Genomic DNA, 24,903 nt, shown 5'->3' on the forward strand with positions numbered 1-24,903 from the left:
ACTTTTGCTATAAATTCTGTGTCTTACAAACTTATTCTCCACAATCACCTGATGAAGGAGCAGCGCTCCGAAAGTTATTGCTTCCAAATAAACCTGTTGGACTATAACCTGGTGTTGTGTGATTTTTAACTTTGTCCACCTCAGTCCAACATCGGCGTCTCAAAATCATGACAAATAAGTGAGTACATTTGACAAGTATTTGATTGGTTGTTAAGCACATTGGAAAGTCTTAAGCTCATGAAAGGCACTACGTAAAAGCAAATCCCTCAGTACAGCTCACTATTTACTTATAAAAGGACTGAAAAGGAGAGGGCACAGATTTAAAGTGACTTGCAAACGTAGCAGGTGTGAAGTGACACAAAACACAGAGGTTGGTCTGGAATACACTGCCTGGAAGCAAAATCAGTTGAGGCGTACAAGAGGGCATTGTGTGTATTTGACAGTCATTCAATGCCTAAGGGTATAGGGGAAAGGCAGGAGAATGACACAAAGCCATGATGCACATTTGGTGCAGCCATGATGGGCCAAATGGCCTCCTCCTGCACTGTAACAATTCTGTGAAAAGACAAGTGAATACCCACTGTTAAAACATTTAGTCAACCCTTTTAAGATTTTGCTACAACATTATTTGGAACAGGTCCCACAGGGTTCTCTAAGACAGGTTGCAGTATTTGCTGAAGTGAACCGTCTTTTGACAAAAGTAAAACATTGTTCGAGTCTGCAGCAGTTAACGGGGTATAATGTAGCGCGACTTGATATCATACACACCAGTAAGGCTCCACGCAAATTGATGCCCGTTTCTATGGCCACATAGTAGGATGCTTGTAAAAACGTTCTCTGTAATATGAGGGCGAGGAACAGCAACACTGCCAGAACATGAACATTCTCCAAAAATTCCTTTGATGACACGAAATAAACGCCCATAAATATTACCTAAAAAAGGAAAGATTTCAGTTGACAGTAAGAGAAAAGCGTGATTACCTTGCAGCCTGACGTCTGTCAGACATGTGCAAAGCATTAAAAGGATTCTCTCTGCCACAAGAGAAGTTCATCTGATTTATTTTAGAAAGAATAACATTTCAAACAGGAAACATTAACTGTATTTGTCATATACATTTTCCAAAGCTTGTTTCATTACATACTGCTGGATGAATGATGAAAAGTGCCTTTGATTGGTCTCACCCCAAACTCATTTTCCACACTTCATCTATAGTCGCTGCTATTCTGTAATGTCTGAAAGTTAGGTCTTAAAACAAAACAATTGAGCTGTCAGTTGGATCAGTTCCTTTTTCCATGCGGTAATAACATGCAAGTAAGGATAACAATCCATTTTACTGCAGTGCTTCACATCGAGACAGCTGTTTAAGCCTTGCTTTTAGAGGTGCAATTAGACAGTATTTTAAACACTTGCCAGTTAAGAACATCATTACATCACTGGAGTCAGACAGAGAGCTGTATTTTTCCTGTGCACACCTTTTCTAAGCTAAGGCTTTCAATGCAAGACAAAGGCATCCTTTCTGATTATACCCATCGATCTATGATCTACAGATAAAGGAACTGAACAGGAGTGATCAAGCAATGGACAAAGCTGGGAGCAAAATTCCCATTGTTCTGTTGAAAGACCTCGCAAGTTGTTAGGTGTCTATTCTTTGTCACAGACCTGGCTCGAGTCTAAGATCTTTACAGAGTCACCTTTACTGACATACTTTTGTGTGCATCATTAGTAAGTGTGATCTCACTGCTCTTACTCAGATTCTCTTCATTCTCTTGTCTATGCACACGCCAGTCGCAATCATTTGAATAGTGTCAGTGTTATCATTTTATCTCCAATTATTTTTCAGTGGGATGAGCTGGAGCAGGTATGGGAGTGTGAATAGGATGGAATCTTCTTGTTTCTCATTGATATAACTACTTAGTTATTGATGGACACAAATCATGATTACTGCCTGACTCCAGTGAGCTTCACTGGGACCCTGTTCAGCTCATTCTGCATCTTCCATATGAGAGCTATTCTCTGCGGCAGAGATTGATTCCCTGCAAGTGTAAGTCACCAATGGACACGAGGCAATGAAACCAGTGGCCGGATCACAACATGGGAATGAAAGGGTCTGGCCAGGGAGAAAGGCAGATTGAACTATGGTTGAAATTTGAGGATGATGGCAGGCTAATTTACTGCTCTGGTTACAGCGAAATGAAGAGTTCAACATTTGAATGCCAGGTTGTCAATTGACTTAGCTTCATTCAACTGCAACTGTTTGTTAACATGTAATAGACTGCAAGAGCACAACACTTAATAAAGACCTGACATTGATGACATTGGACTGTACAGGTGTCCATTTATATTTCTGCTTAAGGTTCATTCTTGGAATATGATGTCTGTACAGGTGTCCATTTATATTTCTGCTTAAGTTTAATTCTTGGAATATGATGTCCCTGGAAAAACTAGAACTTACTATTCATCCTCAATTGTTTTGAGAAGGTGATGATAGGCCTAAACCAATGGCCATAGCTTGAAGGAGCAGTTGGCTAGGTCAGGTTACTCAGCACAGTCAATTACATTGATGTAGAACTGGACCCATATAGGCCAGACCATATAGGAATAGCAGGTTTCCTTCTCTGCAGGATATTACCAATAGAATTTCACAACAATCCAATTGCTTCAGAATCTTTATTTACATATATCAGCTTCATTTGTTAATCTTTTAAAAGAAAAACTAAATTCAAATTTGCAAACTGTTGTAGTAATATTTCAATTACTTTTCTTGGGATTATTCATCCAGGACCTTCCAGATTATTACTGCACTGAAATAAACACTAAACTACTATGCATGTACATCTTCATAGAATAGCTGTGTCTAATTTGCTGGGCTTATAGTTACTAATCGGTTGAAACCGAGTCATTCATCAGGTTCCATCCACATCTTTCAAATTGTTAGTTGCTGTAATAGACGACTAATTTACTTACTTTATCCGTCTGATTTGTGTTGCCCACCATGGTAATGGTTTCGTTAACCTGAGGAAAGTTGTACATTTAATAAACAGCCTTCACGAGGAAAGTTTTAATTTTTTTACAGATTGACCCATTTTACCAAAGCTTTTCACGCAAATTCAAGTTTTAAATGCAACAGTCAAAAGAACTTCCATTTCGATACAAGTTGAGTAATCAGCCAGGCAGTTTTCAGCTAACTGTCAGTCATCATTAATTAGTGCATCGTCCAATGGCAATATCTCTATTAGAGTTCACATGTCAATCAACCAATCAGCACTCTCCTCTCATGTGTTATAAATGCTGGCTTTCCTTTAAATTGGCATTCCTACAAATTGTCCAGATGAGAAAGACAAAAATATTTTGACAAAAAAAAAAGTATTTTCCAGCAATGGTTGTCCAGGACATTGGTGGGGACACTTTTGGAATATTGTATCTAATTCTGGTCTCCCTCCTATAGGAAAGATATTGTGAAATTTGAAATGGTTCAGAAAAGATTTACAAAGATATAAGCTGGAGGGTTTGAGGGAAAGAGAAAGGCTGAATAGGTGGGGGCTGTTTTCCCCAAGTTTCGGAGGCTGAGCCACTGTAGGTGATTTTATACACCTTTTAGAAGTGTATAAAATCATGAGAGGCACGAATAGGGTGAATAGCCAACATTTTCCCTGGGTAGGGGAGTCTAAAATTAGAGGACACAGGTTTAAGGTGAGGAGGGAAAGATTTAAAAGGGATCTAAATGGCATTTTTTTCACCCAGAGGATGGTGTGCATTTGAATTAGCTGCCAGAGAAAGAGGTGGAGGCTGTTAAAATTACAACATTTAAAAGTCATCTGGTTGAGTACATGAATAGGAAAGGTTTAGAGGAATATGAGCCAAATGTTGGCAAATGGGACTAGGTCAGTTTAAGCTATGAGGTTGGTGCAGATAAATTGAATGAAGAGTCTGTTTTTATGCTGTACAACTCTACGACTCTAATCAGGATCTGTAATACCAAACGACTGTTTTACAAACACTGTTACTGCTGACGCCAATTAGCCAGGTGTCAGGAATAGTTACTGTGCACACATTATTTTGTGCCTGAGAGGTTGCCACAGCCTAATCAAGTTTGTATACCTTTAACTTTTAACATTGCAGAATGGATGGGCGGCACGGTGCCACAGTGGTTAGCACTGCTGCCTCACAGTGCCAGAGGCCAGGGTTCAATTCCCACCTCAGGCGACTGTCTGTGTGGAGTTTGCACATTCTCTGTGGTTGTGTGGGTGTGCTCTGGTTTCCTCCCACAGTCCAAAAATATGCAGGTTAGGTGAATTGGCTATGCTAAATTGCCTGTAATGTTAGGTGTAGGGGGGTGAGTTGGTGTGGACTTGTTGGGCCGAAGGGCCTGTTTCCACACTAAGTAATCTAATCTAAAGCGTTAATACTTCATTTTAAATGCGTTGTTTAGAATCACCAGCATTTGGGAGTGCATTAAAGGTGACTGATTCCCAGTGTGCCATATTGCAGGGCTAATTCTTAGGTTGACATGAACAAAATATCAGAGAGTTTAGTCAATACTTCTATCAGGTGTACTTTTCTAATGTAACACATTCTGAACAAATGTTTGATATATGACAGCAGAGGGGCTACAAATTGAAGGAAAAATGCTTGATTAAGCCATTGTAGAAGCAGACCTTGAGTGCAGTGAGGGCAGGTGGCAGATTCACTTATTTATTTGTAGGCTTGAATAGAACTCAGTCTCTAACTTGCAGTTAAACCTTGCTACACCTTAAGGTCTTAGATATTGGCAATAAGGAGATATAAAGAGAATGCATGACTTAGAAAGGGTGGATGCTGGGAATTTGTTTCAGGGAGACTAGGACCCATGGACACAGACTTAGAATTTGAGGGGGTCAATCTAGAACAGAAATGAGGAGGCATTTCTTCAGCCAGAGAGTGGTGGGCCTGTGGAATTCATTGCCATGGAGTGCAGTGGAGGCCGGGATGTTAAATATCTTCAAGGCAGAGATTGCTAAATTCTTCATCTTGCAAGGAATTAAGGGCTACGGGGAGTGTGAGGGTAAGTGGAGTTGAAATGCCCACCAGCCATGATTGAATGGGCCGAATGGCCTTACTTCCACTCCTATGTCTTATGGTCTTATGTGGACTTACTGCAATTGCATAGTGTGCATTTCCTATCACCAAACACAGTCTTTTAAAAATGGTTGTGATACACATACTTCTTAGTAGTATATAATCTTTAATAATCACGTGATGTTTTTTGCAGTTAACGTCTTGCCCTGAAAATGTGGAACTCTGAAGATTTTAGTCCCACATTCTGGAGAGTGTCTTGCTTTAAGGACATGTCTGAGCCAGGATCAACTTTCAGGGTTAGCCTCAGTTAAAACAAGTTAGCGAGCCTTCCTGAGTTAATCATGCCCTTAATAGGCAGCTCACTGATTAGCCGAATGCAGAAGAATTCATAGGGAAGTGGCAGCCACTACAAAAAGGCTGACTGCAATAGCTTAAGGGAGAGGCGCACTTTCAAGCAGTTCATAGCACAGACTGAATTGCTGAACCAGTGATTGTCATGATTTCCTTCAGGGTCTCTAATTCCCTGATGCAGCCCTGGAAATGCTCACACAGGAAATTAGGAGTAGACTGAATGTTCTCTGTCCTCCTAAAGGGCTTCAGGTTCTGCGACAAATGAGTCAACATAAATGTAGCAAAGTGGCACAGCACAGCATTGCCCGACTCTTTATATCTCCTTACTCCCAATATCTAAGACCTTAAGGGCTGGCATGGTTTAACTGCAAGTTAGAGACTGAGTTCCATCTGAATGAGTGAATCTGCCACCTGCCCTCACTGCACTCAATTAACCAAAGCATCAACTTCTAGATTTCCACATTAGGCTAAAGTTGTGGTCAGCTTCTACTAACTATCTGCCAGACAGTCAAAACTTTTGGCTGACATTCCTCCCTGCACCTCCCCGCTACTCCACCACTCACTGCACAGGCAGATTTCTGTAAAAATCACCAGATCTGGAGCAAACCTCCCTTTTTGTCTCTCAGATCACCATTAGAAAATGCATTAAAATAACTAAGCAATTTTTTACTGTGGGTGTAACAGGGGCTTTAATCCGATCAGAAGAATAACTATCATCAATCAATTGATCTGATCAAGAAAAATTGTTTTACATTTGTGTACATTGTTATTGTCCTTATTCTAAAGCGTATGGTAAAACTAGATTATCTCTGAAAACAAAATTATTTGTGACAGTTCATCTTCCACCTTGAACCCACAGTTTATGTCAATCTTTACTCTCTGTAAAATGTTAATCTAACTTGATCATTTCACAGAATCCCTACAGTGTGGGAGCAGGCCTTTTGGCCCATCAAGATCACACTGACCCTCTGAAGAACATCCCACCCACACCTACCCCCTACCCTGCATTTCCCAAGGCTAATCCTCCTGAGCCACATATCCCTGGACACTGGGCAATTTAGCATCACTAGTACACCTAATCTAAGACTGTGGGAGGAAACTAGAGCACCCAGAGGTAAGCCACACAGACACAGGGAGAAAGTGCAAACTCCACATTAGATAGTTGCCCGAGGCTGGAATCGAACCGGGTCCCTGGTGGTTGAGGCAGCAACGCTAACCACTGAGCCACCATCCCATCTAAAAAAGTTGCAATATTCATTTCCTGCTTGGCTAGCTGTGAGAATTCTTCAATGAGATTGATTGCTTAGGTGGTTTGATGTTGTCTTTGGCTTGACATTGAGAACTGCTATTAAAGAATGCAACAAGTACTTGAAAATCAGAAGAGTTACATTTCTTGCCATTACTACTTAACCTGCTAAACACAAAAATACATCAGTAAGAGCTGAGCGCAGAAACTAAGCAATGTACGAAATCACAAACTCACAGGGCTACTCGATTTGCTGGTCTTGCTCAGGTGGTCGACAATTTTAAAGATACAGAGGGGGCCAGCAAAACCTAGAAGGTCGGCCAAGTAGCGGAAAGTGCTGCTAAGAAAGATTGGTCGACCGTACGCCCTGTACATGGAATGCCATATCGACGGAGGCTGCTCGCCTGGGAAATGTGCATTTTTCTGCAGTGAAAAATAAAAACAAGAGGTTAATTCAAACCAAGTAACTGTGCATAACGGAAGAAACAAACAGTTTACAAGCAGGGCAGGGGCAGGGAGACTGTTAACAATTTGAAAGTATGACACAAGATATTAATTCTGGATTAGTGGTGCTGGAAGAGCACAGCAGTTCAGGCAGCATCCAAGGAGCAGCGAAATCGACGTTTCGGGCAAAAGCCCTTCATCAGGAATAAAGGCAGAGAGCCTGAAGCGTGGAGAGATAAGCTAGAGGAGGGTGGGGGTGGGGAGAAAGTATCACAGAGTACAATAGGTGAGTGGGGGAGGGGATGAAGGTGATAGGTTCGGGAGGAGAGGGTGGAGTGGATAGGTGGAAAAGGAGATAGGCAGGTAGGACAAGTCTGGACAAGTCATGGGGACAGTGCTGAGCTGGAAGTTTGGAACTAGGGTGAGGTGGGGGAAGGGGAAATGAAGAAACTGTTGAAGTCCATATTGATGCCCTGGGGTTGAAGTGTTCCGAGGCGGAAGATGAGGCGTTCTTCCTCCAGGTGTCTGGTAGTGAGGGAGCGGCAGTGAAGGAGGCCCAGGACCTCCATGTCCTCGGCAGAGTGGGAGGGGGAGTTGAGGTGTTGAACCATGGGCCGGTGTGGTTGATTGGTGCGGGTGTCCCGGAGATGTTCTGTAAAGCGCTCTGCTAGGAGGCATCCAGTCCCCACAATGTAGAGGAGACCGCGCCGGGAGCAATGGATACAATAAATGATATTAGTGGATGTGCAGGTAAAACTTTGATGGATGTGGAAGGCTCCTTTAGGGCCTTGGATAGAGGTGAGGATAATTTCCAATCATTTTGTTTACTAGTGAAATTGTCCTGAGGATCAGTAAGTTCTACACCTGAAGTTGGAGCAAGAATAGAAAGTAGGTTAAAATATCCGTGGTGCAGTGCATTCTGCAAAACCGATTAGCACGTAGCAATGTCAGTTTATTCACTAGTTCAGAAATCAACCAAATGTTGACAAAAGTCCAGTCTTCCTCTTTGTCCTACCAACAAGATCCTCGAATGCTCCCATTTTAATGTCTAACTGTTTCTAAAGAAATATTAGGCTTTGAACTTCACTGCTGTTGCTGGGCTGTTCCAGATCGATATAGAAATGGTTTTCAAAATATGACATTCCTATTCTAAATGTCTGACCCTGAGTGCTATTCTCAATCTGTATAAAATATTTGAAACCCTTCGGAATCTAGAATGGATGTGATCTTTGTAGAATGACATGGATTGAGAAATGAAGATGCAGGGCATTTAGGAAACTGGGGGAAAGATGGAAGGGTGGCTCTGTTAGTTAATGGTGATATTAGCACAATAGAAAGGAAAGATGTAAGTTCAGATAACTGAGATGTGGGATCAGCTTGAGTAGAAAGAGTGGTGTACATGGCCCCTACTGTGGGGTGGAGCACAAAGATAAAAATGATGAAAGCTTGTCAGAAAGACATGATGATAATCATGGAAGATATTAACCTATCTATGAAATGGAAAGGTCAGATATGTGAAGGTAGCCTAGATGAGGAGTTCATAGAATGTTTTCTGGATAGTTTTTTAGAACAGCATGTTTAAGTGCTGGATGGAGAGCAGACTATACTAGACCTAGTATTTTACAATGAGGTAGGATCAAATAATGCTGAAGGCAAGTAGCAATGAGCATAATTTGATTGAACATTATATTCAGTTTGAATGAGTGAGAAGTGGGCTTAAGATTTTTTTTATGAGGACATGAAAGCAGAGCTGGCTGAAGTAAATTTGGTTAAATGCTAGTTCAATAGAGATGCAGTGGCAGACCTTTAAGAGGATATTTTAAAATACACGGATACATTCCAATGACTAAGAAAATACACATCATCCATGATTAATGACAAATTATAAGAAGTGTGTCAGACTTGGAGGAAAAGCAAATAATCATGCAAACACAGGTAAAAAAAATTAAAAACAGTCAAGAATGACAAAAAAAGATGAAATTGGAGTAAGAGAGAAAGCTAACCAGAAATATTAAAATTGATAGTAAGAGCTGCTATAAATATTAAAAGAAAAGAAAAGTTAACATGATAAAATATGAATGGGCAATTAATAATGAACAGATATATTGCATCAGTCTTCTCCATAGAAGAGATGAGTAACATCCCAGAAGTATCAATAGATCAGGAAGTGGAAGGGAAAGAGGAACTCAGGAAAATCACAATCACCAGAGAAGTAGTACTGAATAAATTATTAGAGCTATGGGCTGGCAAGTGCCCAGGTCTTAAAAGTTGTCAGATAGTTGACATATGATTTTAATTTTTAAAAAGTCCCTTAATTTGTGAAAGTGTCATTAGATTAGAAGATAATATTTGCAACTGCTTTATTGAAAATGAAAGACGACAGAAAGTAGGAAGCTAGAGGCCAGTTAGTTTTAAATCTGTCATCGGGGAAATTGTAGAATCTATAATTAACAAAGTTAGAACAGGTCACTTGGACAGGTTCAAGGTAATCAGTCAGAGTCAATATTGTTTGGTGAAAGAGAAATCATATTTGATTAATCTATTGAAATTCTTTGAGGTGGTAGCACATGTTGTGGACAAACTGAAACCACTGGATGTACTGCACTTAGATTTCTAGAAGGCATTTGATAAAGTTCCATGTGAAAGGTTGTGATGGAAAATGAAAGTTCATGGTGGACGAGGTAGCATATAGGCTTGGATAGAAGATTAAATGGGCATTTTATAAGATGCTGGAACATCAACTGCTAACATTTTACAAAAGTAACATGGAGGAAGAGATGGAAGATATTCTGGCCAAATTTACTGAAAACACAGAAGTAAGTTGTGAAGAAAGCAAGGAGGTTACAAAAAGATGCATAGATTAAGTGAGTGGGCAAAGATACGGAAAATGATGTGGAAAAAAATGTGATATTGTTCATTTTGGCAGAAGAACAAAAGAAAACCATATTATCTAAATGGAGAGAGATTGCATTATTCTGAGTTGCATACAGATCTGGGTGACCTCGTGCATAAATCATAAAAGGTTAGGGCAAAGGTACAGCAAATAATTAAGAAAGTAATTGAATGTTATCATTTCTCATGTGGGGAATTGAATACAAGCGTGGAGAGTTTATAATTCATAAAGTCAGAGTTACACAGCACAGAAACAGACCCTTTGTTCCAATTCGTTAGCACCACCAGATATTCTAAACTGACCTAGTCCCATTTGCCAGATTTCACCCAAATCCCTCTAAATTCTTCCTAATTATATAATCATGCAGATGCCTTTTAAATGTTATAATTGTACCAGCTTCCGCCACTTCTTCTAGCAGGTCATTCCATACACACACCACCCTCTGTGTGAAAATGTTATCTCTTAAGTCCTTTTTAATTTTTCCCCTCTCACCTTAAACCTATGCTCTCCCTAGGACTCTTACCCGGGGAAAAAAGAGATCTTGGCTATTCACCCTATCCATACCCCTCATGATTTAAAGTAACCTCTATAAGGTCACCTCTCAGTTTCTGACACTCCAGGGAAAAAATGCTCCAGGCTTTTCAGCCTCTCCCTATAGCTCAAACTCTCCAATCCTGGCAATAATCTTGTAAATCTTTTATGAACACTTTCAAGTGTAACAATATCCTTCCTATAGCAGGAAGAGCAGAATTGGATGCAGAATTCTAGAAGTGGCTTCACCAATGTCCTTTACAGCCATAAGATGATGTCCCATCTCCCCGACTCAATGTGTTACAAATACCTTCTTCACTACCCTGTCTATCTGCGACTCCACTTTCAATGAACTACGCACCTGCACCCCAAGGTGTTCAGCAACTCTCCACAGGGCCCTACCATGAAGTGTATAAGTCCTGCCCTGATTTGCCTTTCCAAAATGCTACACCTCATATTTATGCAGGGCACTAGTGAGACCACATCTGTACGTAGTATTGGTCACCTAATTTAAGGAAGAATGTAAATGAAGGCATTTTGGAGAAGGTTTAACAGATTAATACTTGGAATGACAGGGCTTAGTTATTATAAGAGGTTGGATAAGCCAGGCCTGTATCCAATAGAGCTTAGAAGAAAGAAAGATGACTTGATTAGTCATACAAAATCCTGAGGGGTCTTTGGCAGAGTAGATGTGGAGATGGCACCCTTCTTATGGCAGAATCTAGAACTAGGTCTCGTTATTTAAAGTAGAAATTGGGCAAAAACAAACTTCTGGAGGGTCATCAGTTTTTGGAATTCTTTCCAAGAAAAGGCTGGCAGGTTAATGATGAGTTGTCGGGGAGGGAAATAGTGGAAATAGAGTCCTTGAATAGAGTCGTAGAGATGTACAGCATGGAAACAGACCATTCGGTCCAACCCGTCCACGCCGACCAGATATCCCAACCCAATCTAGTCCCACCTGCCAGCACCCGGCCCATATCCCTCCAAACCCTTCCTATTCATATACGGAGCATTTCAGAGAACACCTCTGGGACACCCGGACCAACCAACCCAACCACCCTGTGGCTCAACACTTCAACTCCCCCTCCCACTCCACCAAGGATATGCAGGTCTTTGGACTCCTCCATCGCCTGACCACAACAACACGACGGTTGGAGGAAGAGCGCCTCATCTTCCGCCTAGGAACCCTCCAACCACAAGGGATGAACTCGGATTTCACCAGTTTCCTCATTTCCCCTCTCCCCACCTTGTCTCAGTCAAATCCATCAAACTCAGCACCGCCTTCCTAACCTGCAATCTTCTTCCTGACCTCTCCGCCCCCACCCCAGTCTGACCTATCACCCTCACCTTGACCTCTTTCCACCTATCGCATTTCCGACGCCCCTCCCCCAAGTCCCTCCTCCCTACCTTTTATCTTAGCCTGCTGGACAAACTTTCCTCATTCCTGAAGAAGGGCTTATGCCCGAAACGTCGATTCTCCTGTTCCTTGGATGCTGCCTGACCTGCTGCGCTTTTCCAGCAACACATTTTCAGCTCTGATCTCCAGCATCTGCAGACCTCACTTTCTATTCATATACCCATCCAAATGCCTCTTAAATGTTGCAATTGTACCAGCCTCCACCACATCCTCTGACAGCTCATTCCATACACTTATCACCCTCTGCGAGAAAATGTTGCCCCTTAGGTCTCTTTTATATCTTTCCCCTCTCACCCTAAACCTATGCCCTCTAGTTCTGGACTCCGACCCCAGGGAAAAGACTTTGTCTATTTATCCTATCCATGCCCCTCATAATTTTGTAAACCTTTATAAGATCACCCCTCAGCCTCCGACGTTCCAGGGAAAACAGCCCCAGTCTATTCAGCCTCTCCCTGTAGCTCAGATCCTCCAACCCTGGCAACATCTTTGTAAATCTTTTCTGAACCCTTTCAAGTTTCAAAACATCTTTCCGATAGGAAGGAGACAAGAATTGCACATAATATTCCAACAGTGACCTAACCAATGTCCTGTACAGCCGCAACGTGACCTCCCAACTCCTGTACTCAATACTCTGACCAATAAAGGAAAGCATACCAAATGCCTTCTTCACTATCCTATCTACCTGCAACTCCACTTTCAAGGAGCTATGAACCTGCACTCCAAGGTCTCTTTGTTCAGCAACACTCCCTAGAACCTTACCATTAAGTGTATAAGTCCTGCTAAGATTTGCTTTCCCAAAATGCAGCATCTCACATTTATCTGAATTAAACTCCATCTGCCACTTCTCAGCCCATTGGCCCATCTGGTCCAGATCCTGTTGTAATCTGAGGTAACACTCTTCGCTGTCCACTACACCTCCAATTTGGTATCATCTGCAAACTTACTAACTGTACCTCTTATGCTCGCACCCAAATCATTTGTGTAAATGACAAAAAGTAGAGGGCCCAGCACCGATCCTTGTGGCACTGCACTGGTCACAGGCCTCCAGTCTGAAAAACAACCCTCCACTACCACCCTCTGTCTTCTACCTTTGAGCCAGTTCTGTATCCAAATGGCTAGTTCTCCCTGTATTCCATGAGATCTAACCTTGCTAACCAGTCTCCCATGGGGAACCATGTCGAACACCTTACTGAAGTCCATATAGATCACATCTGCCCTCATCAATCCTCTTTGTTAATTCTTCAAAAACTCAATCTAGTTTGTGAGACATGGTTTCCCAAGCGCAAAGGAATGTTGACTGTCCCTAATCAGTCCTTGCCTTTCCAAATACATGTACATCCTGTCCCTCAGGATTCCCTCCAACAACGTGCCCACCACCGACGTCAGGCTCACCAGTCTATAGTTCACTGGCTTGTCTTTAGCATCTTTCTTAAACAGTGGCACCACGTTTGCCAATCTCCAGTCTTCTGGCACCTCACCTGTGACTAACGATGATACAAATATCTCAGCAAGAGGCCCAGCAATCACATCTCTACCTTCCCACAGAGTTCTCGGGTACACCTGATCAGGTCCTGGGGATTTATCCACTTTTAACCGTTTCAAAACATCCAGCACTACCTCCTCTGTAATCTGGACATTTTTCAAGATGTCACCATCTATTTCCCTACAGTCTATATCTTCCATATCCTTTTCCACAGTAAATACTGATGCAAAATATTCATTTAGTATCTCCCCCATTTTCTGTGGTTCCACACAAAGGCCGCCTTGTTGATCTTTGAGGGGCCCTATTCTCTCCTTAGTTACCCTTTTGTCCTTAATGTATTTGTAAAAACCCTTTGGATTCTCCTTAATTCTATTTGCCAAAGCTATCTCATGTCCCCGTTTTGCCCTCCTGATTTCCCTCTTAAGTATACTCCTACTTTCTTTGTACTCTAAGGATTCACTCGATCTATTCTGTCTATACCTGACATATGCTTGTTTGAATATTGAAGACAAAGGCAAATATATTCTTAATAAAAACCAAAAGAACTGAAGATGCTGTAGATCAGAAACAAAAACAGAAGTTGCTGTAAAAGCTCAGCGGGTCTGGCAACATCTGTGAAGAAAAATCTGAATTAATGTTTCGGGTCCAGCGACTATCTGAGGACGTGTCACCGGCCCTGAACATTAACTTTGATATCTCTGCACAGGTGCTGCCAGACCTGCTGAGCTTTTCCAGCAAATATATTCTTGTTAAGCAAAGGGGTAAAAGGTTATCATGGTTAGACTAGAATGTGGATTTGAGGTTATAATCAGATCATCCATGATCTTATTGAATGGGACAGCAGGTACGAGGAGTTGAGTGGTTGAATACTACTCCCAATTCAAACGTTTATAAGCTCTTTACTGTGTACATATTGATATCCCAGACGTCAATATATCTATTGCTGATAGCCTGCAGTGTAGGATTGTTGATGTCCTAAGATCTGGGGTATAGTGCTTCATATTGTGGGATCACTGATTGTCTAGGATCTTGTATGTCAGATACCTGTGCAGCAGAGTGTCAGTAACCACAATAAGAGTGAAGGTATTCTGTGTTTTTGGTATGTGTAGTATAATAAGAATGGATATGACAATGATGCTTTTCATCATGTCATGGGACCATCAGTGATCATGTGCAACAGGCTATGAAGAAAAAGAAAGGATGGAATAATCTGTACTCAGTAGAGACATACTCAGAGAACAGGATTAGGTAATAATGGTGTAAATAAGAGTTTGCCAGAGTCAGGCAGCATGTCATGTATATGTAAAGGAAACACTTGCAGTTCTCAAACTACCAGAAGGGACAAGGATTACCAGCTCTCCAATGTGTAGGATAGAACCCCAAGACACAAGTGTCATGATAACAGAAATCACTTCAATACTTACTGTCCTAACAACCAACATAGAACATAAACCAGTACCGCACAGTAAAGGCCCTTTGGCCCTCAATGTTGTGCCAGCTTTTTATCCTTCTCTGAGATCAGACTAACCTCCATACTCTTCATTGTGCTATCTTCCATGTCCTTTTCCAAGAGCCACTTAAATGTCCTCTAATGTCTCTGACTCTGCTACCACTGCTGGGAGTGCATTCCACGCACCCACCACTCTGAGTAAAGAACCTACCTCTGACATCTCCCCTAAACCTTTCTCGAATCACTTTAAAATTATGCTCACTCATAATAGACATTTCCACCCTGTGAAAAAAGTCTCTGGCTATCCACTCTATCTATGCCTCTCATCATCTTGTAAACCTCTATCAAGTCACCTCTCATTCTTCTTCACTCCAATGAGAAAAGCCTTAGCTCCCTCAATCTTTTTTCACAAGACATGCCCTCCAGTCCAGACAGCACCCTGGCAAACCTCCTCTGCCTCCTCTCTAAAGCATCCACATCTTTCCTATAATGAGGCGACCAGAACTGAACACAATTTTCCAAGTGTGGTCTAACCACAGCTTTACAGAGCTGCAGCATAACCTAGTGGCTCTTAAACTCAATCCCCCCTGCTAATGAAACCCAAAACACCATATGCCTTCTTATCCACCTTATTAACTTGGATGGCAACTTTGAGGGACCTGGGGACAAGGACCCCAAGATCCCTCTGTTCCTCCACACTGCCAGGAATCCTGCCTTTAACCCTGAAATCTGCATTCAAATTTGACCTTCCAAAGTGAATGACTTCATACTTTTCCAGGTTGAACTCCATCTGCCACTTCTCAGCCCAGCTCTGCAGCCTGTCAATGTCCCATTGCAATCTACAACAGCCCTCCACCAACCTTCGTGCCATCGGCAAACTTGCTAACCCAACCTTCCACTTCCTTATCCAACATGTTGACTGAAGACAATGATTTTTAATGATCTTCCATAATATCACTTCAATATCCTGTCTGTCACGCAAGTTAAATTCCTGAGGCCAAAATATTACACTTTGCCAAGCAAAAGGTTTTGGGAAGAAAGTGTTTCTCATATTTCACATCTATAATTCTGAAGTATTAAAGAGTATTCATGCCAAGGACTTCCAAAGTGATTTAAAGCCACAAGATTTCCACAGGCTAAATAAACCAAAATAGTTCTAAATACATGGAGAAATCAGTGTGGCAGTTTATAATCACCAGTTCAGACAGAATAATGGAAGCTATCTCTTGGTGTCACAGCCAGAAGGATGAGACATCCATCAGTTGGGTTCAGTTGGGTCTCTTACCTTCTGATCTTCATAAGCATCTTTCAGACGCATGTAGTTAGTGAGAGCCCTTGTGGCTATGGGGAGCTTGCCGATGGTTTTTAGGTCTATTGGCCTCTTGTGGGCTGAAATGATGAGTGTGTTCATCCACCAGTACGTTGCTTTTGATAGCAAATTGACAAATGGCTGCAGGAATCTCACACCCAGGTCTTGCAAATCTTCAGGCGGTTTAACTTTTTTGGGGTTTGCAAAGAACACATATTTCTGGCAAGAGTGAAAAGGAAGCTGTTTAAACGAGTGTCTTGTTGGTTTTAGAATGAAACAATTCTATGGAATATAGAGTTATTCAGCATAGAGACAGGCCATTTGGCCCAACAGGTCTCACCTGTAGTTTATGCTCCACACAACAAGCATCCCACCCCTCTACATCTAAACCTATTCGGATATCCTTTTTCCTTGTTCCCTTATGTTTTAGTAAAGTTTCAATTGAAATACATCTGTACCCCTTTGGATACAGCCTGTGACAACTTTGGGAGAAATTGGCTACACATTGGGATTGTGAAAAATAGTAACTAGATGTCACTAGATCTGTCAAATTTCTTTGGAACTATCAAAGCTGTCAGGGGATTTAGCTCTGCTGGGCTTTAAATTGTTAAACAATGTGGAGTTCAAAAACAAATCAGTTCTTGCTACTTTATCCATCTGTGTAAGCTTGAGATTCTAGGATTTGAGCTGTGTGACTTACTTTACAATCTAACCTTATCATAGCAGGGTAGCTGTTCATGGAACAGTTTGACTGACAGTTCCAATTTGCTTTACATTTACAGTCATAGAGTCATAGAGATGTACATCATGGAAATAGACCCTTCGGTCCAACTCGTCCATGCCAATCAGATACCCTTACCCAATCTAGTCTTATTTGCCAGCACTTGGCCCATATCCCCTAAACCCTTCCTGTTCATATACCCATCCAGATGCCTTTTAAATATTGCAGTCGTACCAGCCTCTATCACATCCTCTGGCAGCTCATTCCATACACACACTACCCTCTGGTGAAAATGTTGCCCCTTAGGTCCCTTTTATATCTTTCCCCTCTCACCCTAAACCTATGCCCTCTAGTTCTGGACTCCCCGACCCCAGGGAAAAGACTTTGTCTATTTATCCTATCCATGCCCCTCATGATTTTATAAAATTCTATGAGGTCACCCCTCAACCTCTGACGATCCAGGGAAAACAACCCCAGCCTGTTCAGCCTCTCCCTGTAGCTCAAATCCTCCAACCCTGGCAACACCTTTGCAAATCTTTTCTGAACCCTTTCAAGTTTCACAACATCTTTCCAATAGGAAGGAGACCAGAATTGCATGCAATATTCCAAAAGTGGCCTAACCAATGTCCAGTACAGCTGCAACATGACCTCCCAATTCCTGTACTCAATACTCTGACCAATAAATGAAAGCATACCAAATGCCTTCTTCACTATCCTATCTACCTGCGACTCCACTTTCAAGGAGCTATGAACCTGCATTCCAAGGTCTCTTTGTTCAGCTACATTCCTGAGGACTTTACCATTAAGTGTAAAAGTCCTGCCCTGACTTGCTTTCCCAAAATGCAGCACCTCTCATTTATTGAATTAAACTCCATCTGCCACTCCTCAGCCCATTGGCCCATCTGATCAAGATCCTGTTGTAATCTGAGTTTACCTTCTTCGCTGTTCACTATACCTCCAATTTTAGTGTCATTTGCAAACTTACTAACCATACCTTCTATGTTCATATCCAAATCATTTATATAAATGACAAAAAGTAGTGGAGCCAGCACTGATCCTTGTGGCACTCCACTAGTCACAGGCCTCCAGTCCGAAAAACAACCCTCCACCACTACCCTCTGTCTTCTACCTTCGAGCCAGTTCTGTACCCAAATGGTTAGTTCTCCCTGTATTCTGTGAAATCAGTCTCTCATGGGGAACCTTGTCGAATGCCTTACTGAAGTCCATATAGATCATGTCCACCACTCTGCCCTCATCAATCCTCTTTGTTACTTCTTCAAAAAAACTCAATCAAGTTCGTTAGGTACAATTTCCCGTGCACAAAGCCATGTTATCCCTAATCAGTCCTTGCCTTTCCAAACACATGTAAATCCTGTCCCTCAGGATTCCCTCCAACAACTTGCCCACCACCGACATCAGGCTCACTGGTCTATTATTGCTTGGCTTGTTCTTACCAACCTTTCTTAAACAGTGGCACCACATTAGTCAACCTCCAGTCTTCCGGCACCTCACCTGTGACTATTGATGATACAAATATCTCAGCAAGGGGCCCAGCAACCACTTCCCTAGCTTCCCACAGAGTTCTATGGTACACCCGGTCGGGTCCTGGGGATTTATCCATCTTTATGCATTTCAAAACATCCAGCACTTTCTCCTCTGTAATATGGACATTTTTCAAGATGTCACCATCTATTTTTCCACATTCTGTATCTTCCATGTCCTTCTCCACAGTAAACACTGATCAAAATACTTGTTTAATATCTCCCCCATCTCTTGTGGCTCTGAAATACCTGTTTTCATCACAAGTTAAAAACTTAAATGAAATGGCTGCTTTCTTTTGAAATTAGTTGAAGGAATTTCAATACGCTTATTTTCTTAAATCAGTGAAGAAGTCTGTTTGAAATTGTGACATCAAAAACATATGACTTTTTTTTATCTCAGCATAGCTCTGGAGGTCTGCTAATGGTGGAACAAAGTGAGTTGGTATGGACTGGTCAGGACAAAATGTGATGGATGAAATACATAAGTTGGTGTTGGAGGTATGAGGGGACATGGGGGTGAGTAAAGAGGAATAGACTGGCTTAGGGATCATAAGAAATAATGGTAATGAGGGAAAGGCATAGGTTGGTGTATGAGGTATGAAGTGCCATGGAGAGTACAAGGGATTATGGGTAGGAGGTACGTGGTGGAGTAGGTTGGTAAGGATGGGGCTCAGGGAGTGTGTGGGGTATTAGGGGCAAGGACTTGAAGGATTTTTCTTGTGTTGGTAATTTTGCAAATAACTTTGGCAAGGTGCTGGCCACTGAGGCAAGTCTTCCACATGACCCACCTCTATACCTGACAGCAACTACTCTCATTCCTGGGTCACCCAGTCCACCTCCCTTTGGGATGGCATGATAACTGAGTGGTTAGCAATGCAGCCTCACAGCGCAAGGGACCCAGGGTTCAATTCCAACCTCAGGTGACTGTCTCTGTGGAGATTGCACATTCTCCCCATGTCTGCCTGGGTTTCCTCCAGCTGCTCTGATTTCCTCCCATAATCCAAAGTTGCACAGAATAGGTGAATTGGCCAAGCTAAATTGCCCCATAGTGTTTAGGAATGTGTAGGTTAGGGGCATTAGTGAGGACTAAATATTGGGTAGGAGAATGGATCTAGGTGGATTACTGTTTGGAGTGTCAGTGTGGACTTGTTGGGCCGAAGGGCCTGTTTCCACACTGTAGGGATTCTAATTCTGATTCTCCCAGGGAACCTGACCCATCTGACCCCACCCTCAAGGTAAAGAAACCTGACCAAGAAAGCCAATTATTTTTCCTGGGTCTGGGACTATGCACCTGAAAAATGATCTAGTAGCCATTTAAATGTTACAGTTTCTCAAGCAGCTTCGAACTTTGGTATTCCCCTGCAAGTGTCTCATGAATTTCCCAATTCTCACCATCCTGTACAAGACTCAAATGAGGGATGTGATGGAACGTTTTCCAATTCCAGCAAGAGAGAATCTAACCTATGACGTGCTGCTCTTTTAACAAGGTTATTCTGTTCTTGGCTTTTTTTTCAGAAAGGTTGTAAAAGCTGTGATTCCAAAAGGTCTGGGTTTGAAGGGTTTTAGGGCCAGTTTGATTATAGCTAACAGATACTGCCTCAGGAAAAAAAAAGCTTTCCAGTTTTAAGAAGACCACTTGTCCAACGAAAGGGGAGTGGACAATTCTCCCAGCTCAGCTTTCTGCTGGTTTGATTTGGTTTTTAGCAGTTTGGCTGTTCACTGAAAGCAGACAGTCAGTTTTGAGGCTGTTGATCTAAGAAACAGCAACATGGAGAGAGAGAGAGAGAGGGGGGGGAGGTGGGGGGGGGGGGGGGGTGTTCCATGCTGCCATCTGTCTCGCTCTCTCTCTCTCCTGTAAGACCCTGTGTTTGATTTTACCTTTTGTGCCAAGGGGTGTTTATGGGGATTGTTGCAAGTATTTGGAACAGCATCATTAAGTTGGTGTAATCTGTTGGGTTTTTGGATATATTGTTATTTTATATTCTGTTCTCTTCTGTTTGTCTTTCATTTGGTAGTATTGCAAATAAATTATTTAGTTTAAAACTAAGTGGTTTGACAGCTGCATCACTCCTGGAATATCCACCTTACACCTTCTTAAAACAACCAGCAAAGCTAGGGTCCAGGATACTTTCCTGAAATGGTTTGAAGGGGTCTGGCCTGGTCCATAACAAACCGTCACCCCTTGACATTCAGTGTCATCACCATCACTGAATCCCACACTAATCAACATCCTGTTGTTACCATTGACCAGCCATAGAAATATAGTTGCTACAAAAGTAGGTTAGAGGCAAGAAATCTTGCAGCGTGTAATTCACCTCTTCACTCCCTGTCCACCATCCACAAGGCAGTGTAATGGAATACTCCCCACTTGCTTGTATGGATGGAATTCAAAACATTCAAGGAGCTGGATACCATCCAGATAGATTTTTGAGCAGTAAAGAAATTAAGGGTCATGGTGAGTGGGTGCGTAAATGCAAAAATATTCAAGAATCCTGACATCAGCTTGATCAGCTGTCCATTTGCCATCTTAAGCCCCTTGCCATCATGGCACGCACCCTTTTTACCCAGCGCGTCACTGTCATTTTTGCTTGAATGTAATCAGTGTGAACTGTGCAGATTTGAACATGGTTTATGATGGGCAGCAAGATTTACCAGATTTGCAAGGACCAAGACCACCTCCTTATTTTTGTGAACATTAACTTTGAGCATCCTACTTGTTTCCATGACAGAATTGGCACTACTTACCCGGAATATGATCACATTTACTTCAATAGCCATGAGTGAGCCGTAAAGAAAGACCAACATAAGTGTGATACAAAATCGTAGCTGGGTCATGTCCACTCCGTGATCACAGTACTTCACCAGCTTAATAGTTTTTGTGATAAAAGCCAGAACCCAGTATATAAAAAGAGCTGTAAAAACAAATATATTCAATCAATAAGAAGATCTTAGATTTTTACAGTTAATTAAACATTGTAAAATCAATAAAGGCGCTTCACAGAGTAAACACATCTTGACAGTGAGCTACACAAGGATGTACATAAGACAGCTAGGTCGAAGAAGCAAATTTTTAAAAAATTATCTTAAAAAGAGAGAGAGGGTTGCGGAGGCTACAAGGTTTAGAGGGGAAAATTGCAAAATTTGCAGAGACATGGTCAACAACAGTGAAGCGAAGGAAATTAGGGTTCATAACCTAACCCTAATACATCGAAATATCTTTGGGAACAGATGTAGTCATGAAATTTAATCTTTGCTTTAAGCTTCACTGTACCACTGCGAAAGAGTTTTTGTTTTGAATTTTTGGAGTCATCGGGTCTACCAAGGATTGCTAATGTGCTTCCTGTCTCCTAAACCATCCATGTCCACTGGCGTTTTAACAAATACTGAAGCCTAGGGATTCCCCCTCACCAACTGTGAATCCCTTACACCAGAGTGGAACCCAGGCACCAGAGAAAGGGTTTTAACTCCCTAAATGACAGGCACCCATCCTAACTGGGACACAACAGTCTCATGTTCTTAAAAAAATATTAACCAAAGGGAGTACCCATACCCTCCCACCGTCTCCCCCACAGATTACATTACAGAGATTACCCTTTGAACTTGTGCTGTAAGGGGCCAATACAATGTTAACTTTAACTTTCCCCAACCCTGCGGATCCAAGTTGCTTTATTTCTCAAGATTTTGGTGTTGGTACCTAATGGGCTAGAAAGGCTGTGGGGATTCCCTATCTTTAACCGTAGTCCCTTCATCTATGGATGGGTACACGTGGAGACAGTAGACTTTACAATGGCAATCAGGAAACCTCCAGCTAAAAGTCTCTGCCTAACTAAATCCTGACCATATTGTGAGAAATTCCCACTCAGGCCTGGTGAGTCTATTCATCATCAGTAGTCAGGTTACTCTTACTTTTCCCAAGAAGAGAATGCTGAATTTAGTGATGACATATGAAGGGGAATCGCAAATCATGGATTGGTTTGGTTCACCTGAAATTCGAAATGCACTCTCACCTAATAATAACTTTGGAAAGTTGGAAGTTTCAATATTATGATAGTACACAATAGATGTAATCGCAGCTATGAATCCCATGGTAGCAGGCATAAATAGATGCAGGTGGCGAGTGTCCATTTTTCTGTAACAGGAAACAAAGGACTGTTATCTTCTGTGAATCAGCATAAAATTACACATCCAACAATTACATAATACGCAAATCACAGAATTATAAACTCCAGAGGAAGACCATGAAATTTATATCAGCTCTTCAAAAGATCAGTCTAACTAATTTCACTCTTCTACTCTTACCCTTTTGTTTTTCAATTCTTTTTTCTTCAACTTTTTTTTATGAAAAGCTATTTTAGGGTCTGCTTCCACCAACTTGTCAGCAAGTTCCACCGACTTATTGGCAGGTCATACAAACGCAATGCAGCTTTAAAAATTCTCAACATTTCCCCACAGGATCTTTAGTCAATGTTAAATCCATGGCCTCCAATGACTGACCCTCCTGCCAGGAGAACCAATTTTTCCCAGTGTAAAATGCTTTTAAGGTTGAGACGCAGTAAAGTGAGGACAACACTCAGAGGAGCTCTGACTGCAGATCCAGTGAGTGAGATTAGCCATAGTTAAGAGATGTTCAAGATCACAGAGGCCAGATGACCCAACCACACAACAAGTTAAGTTTTGTGTATCCTGTCAAGAGTGATGGCAGTTTTAGAGGATCCTACCTAGATACTTGGAGTGAACATTAATTCATCATAGTTTTCTCACCCCTGAAGGATAGGGTAATAGGTTTGATCTCCACTCGAGACAGCCCTGCTAGAATGAGAACTCCAAGTCTAGATGTTGAAACTTGCCTGAATCATGATGCATTCCTGATGCAGCAAATCAAATGACCTCTTGACTCACTTACTTGACATCAACGAGTTGTACACATTTACTCTTGCCTTCAAAAAGCACACACAATCTAACCTACAAACCTTCTCCAAAATCTCAAACACTCTGGAAGCTTGACACCATCCAGGAGAAAGTACCTCATCCACCAACTTTTTTAAAATTCATTTATGGGCTGTGGGCATCACTGGCTAGGTTGGCAACTATTGCCCATCTCTCATTGCCCAAAGGGCAGTTACGAGTCAATGTGGGCCTGGAATCAGATGTAGGCCAGACCAGGTAAGGATTGTGGTTTCCTTCCCTAAAGGACATTCATGAACCAGATGGGTTTTTCCCACAAGCAAAAATTAGTTCATGGTTATCATTAAACTCTTCATTCCAGATGTTTATTGAATTCAAATTCCACCATCTGCCATGGCAGGATTCAAACACAAGTTCCCAGAACGTTACCTGGGTCTCTAGATTAACAGACCATTGATAATATCACTAGGCACAATACCACATTGATAACTACCACCTCACCATGAGTTAACTGGGCAATCTCTCCAGCACTGGCGCATAGTGGCAGCAAGCTGTACTACCTACAAGATTGTGTGCAGCAACTCGCCAAGACTTCTTTGACAATGTCATCTAAATCCACAATTTCTTCTAACTGAAAGGAAATGCAGCAGATGCTTGTGAACATCATCCCTTGCAAACTGATCTCCAATCCATAAACAATCCTCACTTGGAATGATATTGCCATTCCTTCACTGTTGCTGGTTCAAAATCCTTGAACACTCTCCCTACCAGTCCTGTGGGAATACCCAGAGACTGCATGAGCTCAAAGCTTCAGCTCACCACTACCTACATCAGGGCAAGTAAGGATGGACAATAAGTTCCAGTCTAGCCTGCGTTTCCCATATTCCATGACCAATAAAGACAAAGGTACATTGGTCTGAGATTCAGACAAACAGAGAAAAATGGAGGGGTGGGGGGGAGGAGGGGAGATGGAAGCAGTGGAGGAGCTGTGATTGGCATTAATTACATATCTTGACATCTGTATGCATTTCTTTGGAGTTGGCAAAGGCCACTTAACCCTTGAGCCTGTTCCACAAAGCATGGCTCATCCATACCTGCACTACATTTACCTGATATCCTTATCCAGAAAAAACATCACTCACGGTCCTGAAATTTTTAAGTAATCCTGCCAACCATAACACTTGAGGGGAAGGAGTTCAAGGTTTCCATGCCACTGTGTGGGAAGTAGCAGGAACTTTGAGCTTAAACCAGGTTTCTATACCCCTCTCTTCAGCTGAGAGTTTACCAAAGTGACCAACATGGTCTCCCTAGTACCACAGCCAGATACCTGAGCAAAGCACTATGGGATGAACTGGTCTCGGAGATGTCCCTACAATGAAGGTCAGCAATGTGGGTTTACTACACATAGCCATATCCCTGAGTATTCTAGGATTGAGGTTATGAATCTCAGAAATCAAGTCCCATTACCATTTTTAAATGGTTCTGGTGTTGTTCTGATTCCATGAAAATCCACTTATTCTGATCATAGAATTATTACAACATCCTTAAAGGAGAGA

At 41.9% G+C, this 24,903-nt stretch overlaps 1 protein-coding gene across 4 annotated transcripts in view; it reads right to left on the bottom strand.

Annotated features, from left to right (window-relative positions):
- LOC122561588 (ATP-binding cassette sub-family C member 9-like) overlaps nt 1-24,903 on the bottom strand; it is a 200,061-nt gene that overhangs the window by 128,061 nt on the left and 47,097 nt on the right. For all 4 annotated transcript variants that reach the window (XM_043713429.2, XM_043713430.2, XM_043713427.2 and 1 more), the window contains exons 3-8: nt 22,450-22,571; nt 21,188-21,354; nt 16,157-16,399; nt 6,891-7,076; nt 2,966-3,013; nt 769-933 (exon numbers count right to left, since the gene is read on the bottom strand). In XM_043713429.2, the coding sequence (XP_043569364.1) occupies nt 769-933; nt 2,966-3,013; nt 6,891-7,076; nt 16,157-16,399; nt 21,188-21,354; nt 22,450-22,571 (931 nt within the window). The remainder of the gene's footprint in view (nt 1-768; nt 934-2,965; nt 3,014-6,890; nt 7,077-16,156; nt 16,400-21,187; nt 21,355-22,449; nt 22,572-24,903) is intronic.

Source organism: Chiloscyllium plagiosum, unplaced genomic scaffold (genome assembly GCF_037043375.1).
Source record: "Chiloscyllium plagiosum isolate Xiang-an unplaced genomic scaffold, Cpla_swu_hap1 HiC_scaffold_23, whole genome shotgun sequence".
In the NCBI taxonomy this organism is placed as follows: domain Eukaryota; kingdom Metazoa; phylum Chordata; class Chondrichthyes; order Orectolobiformes; family Hemiscylliidae; genus Chiloscyllium; species Chiloscyllium plagiosum.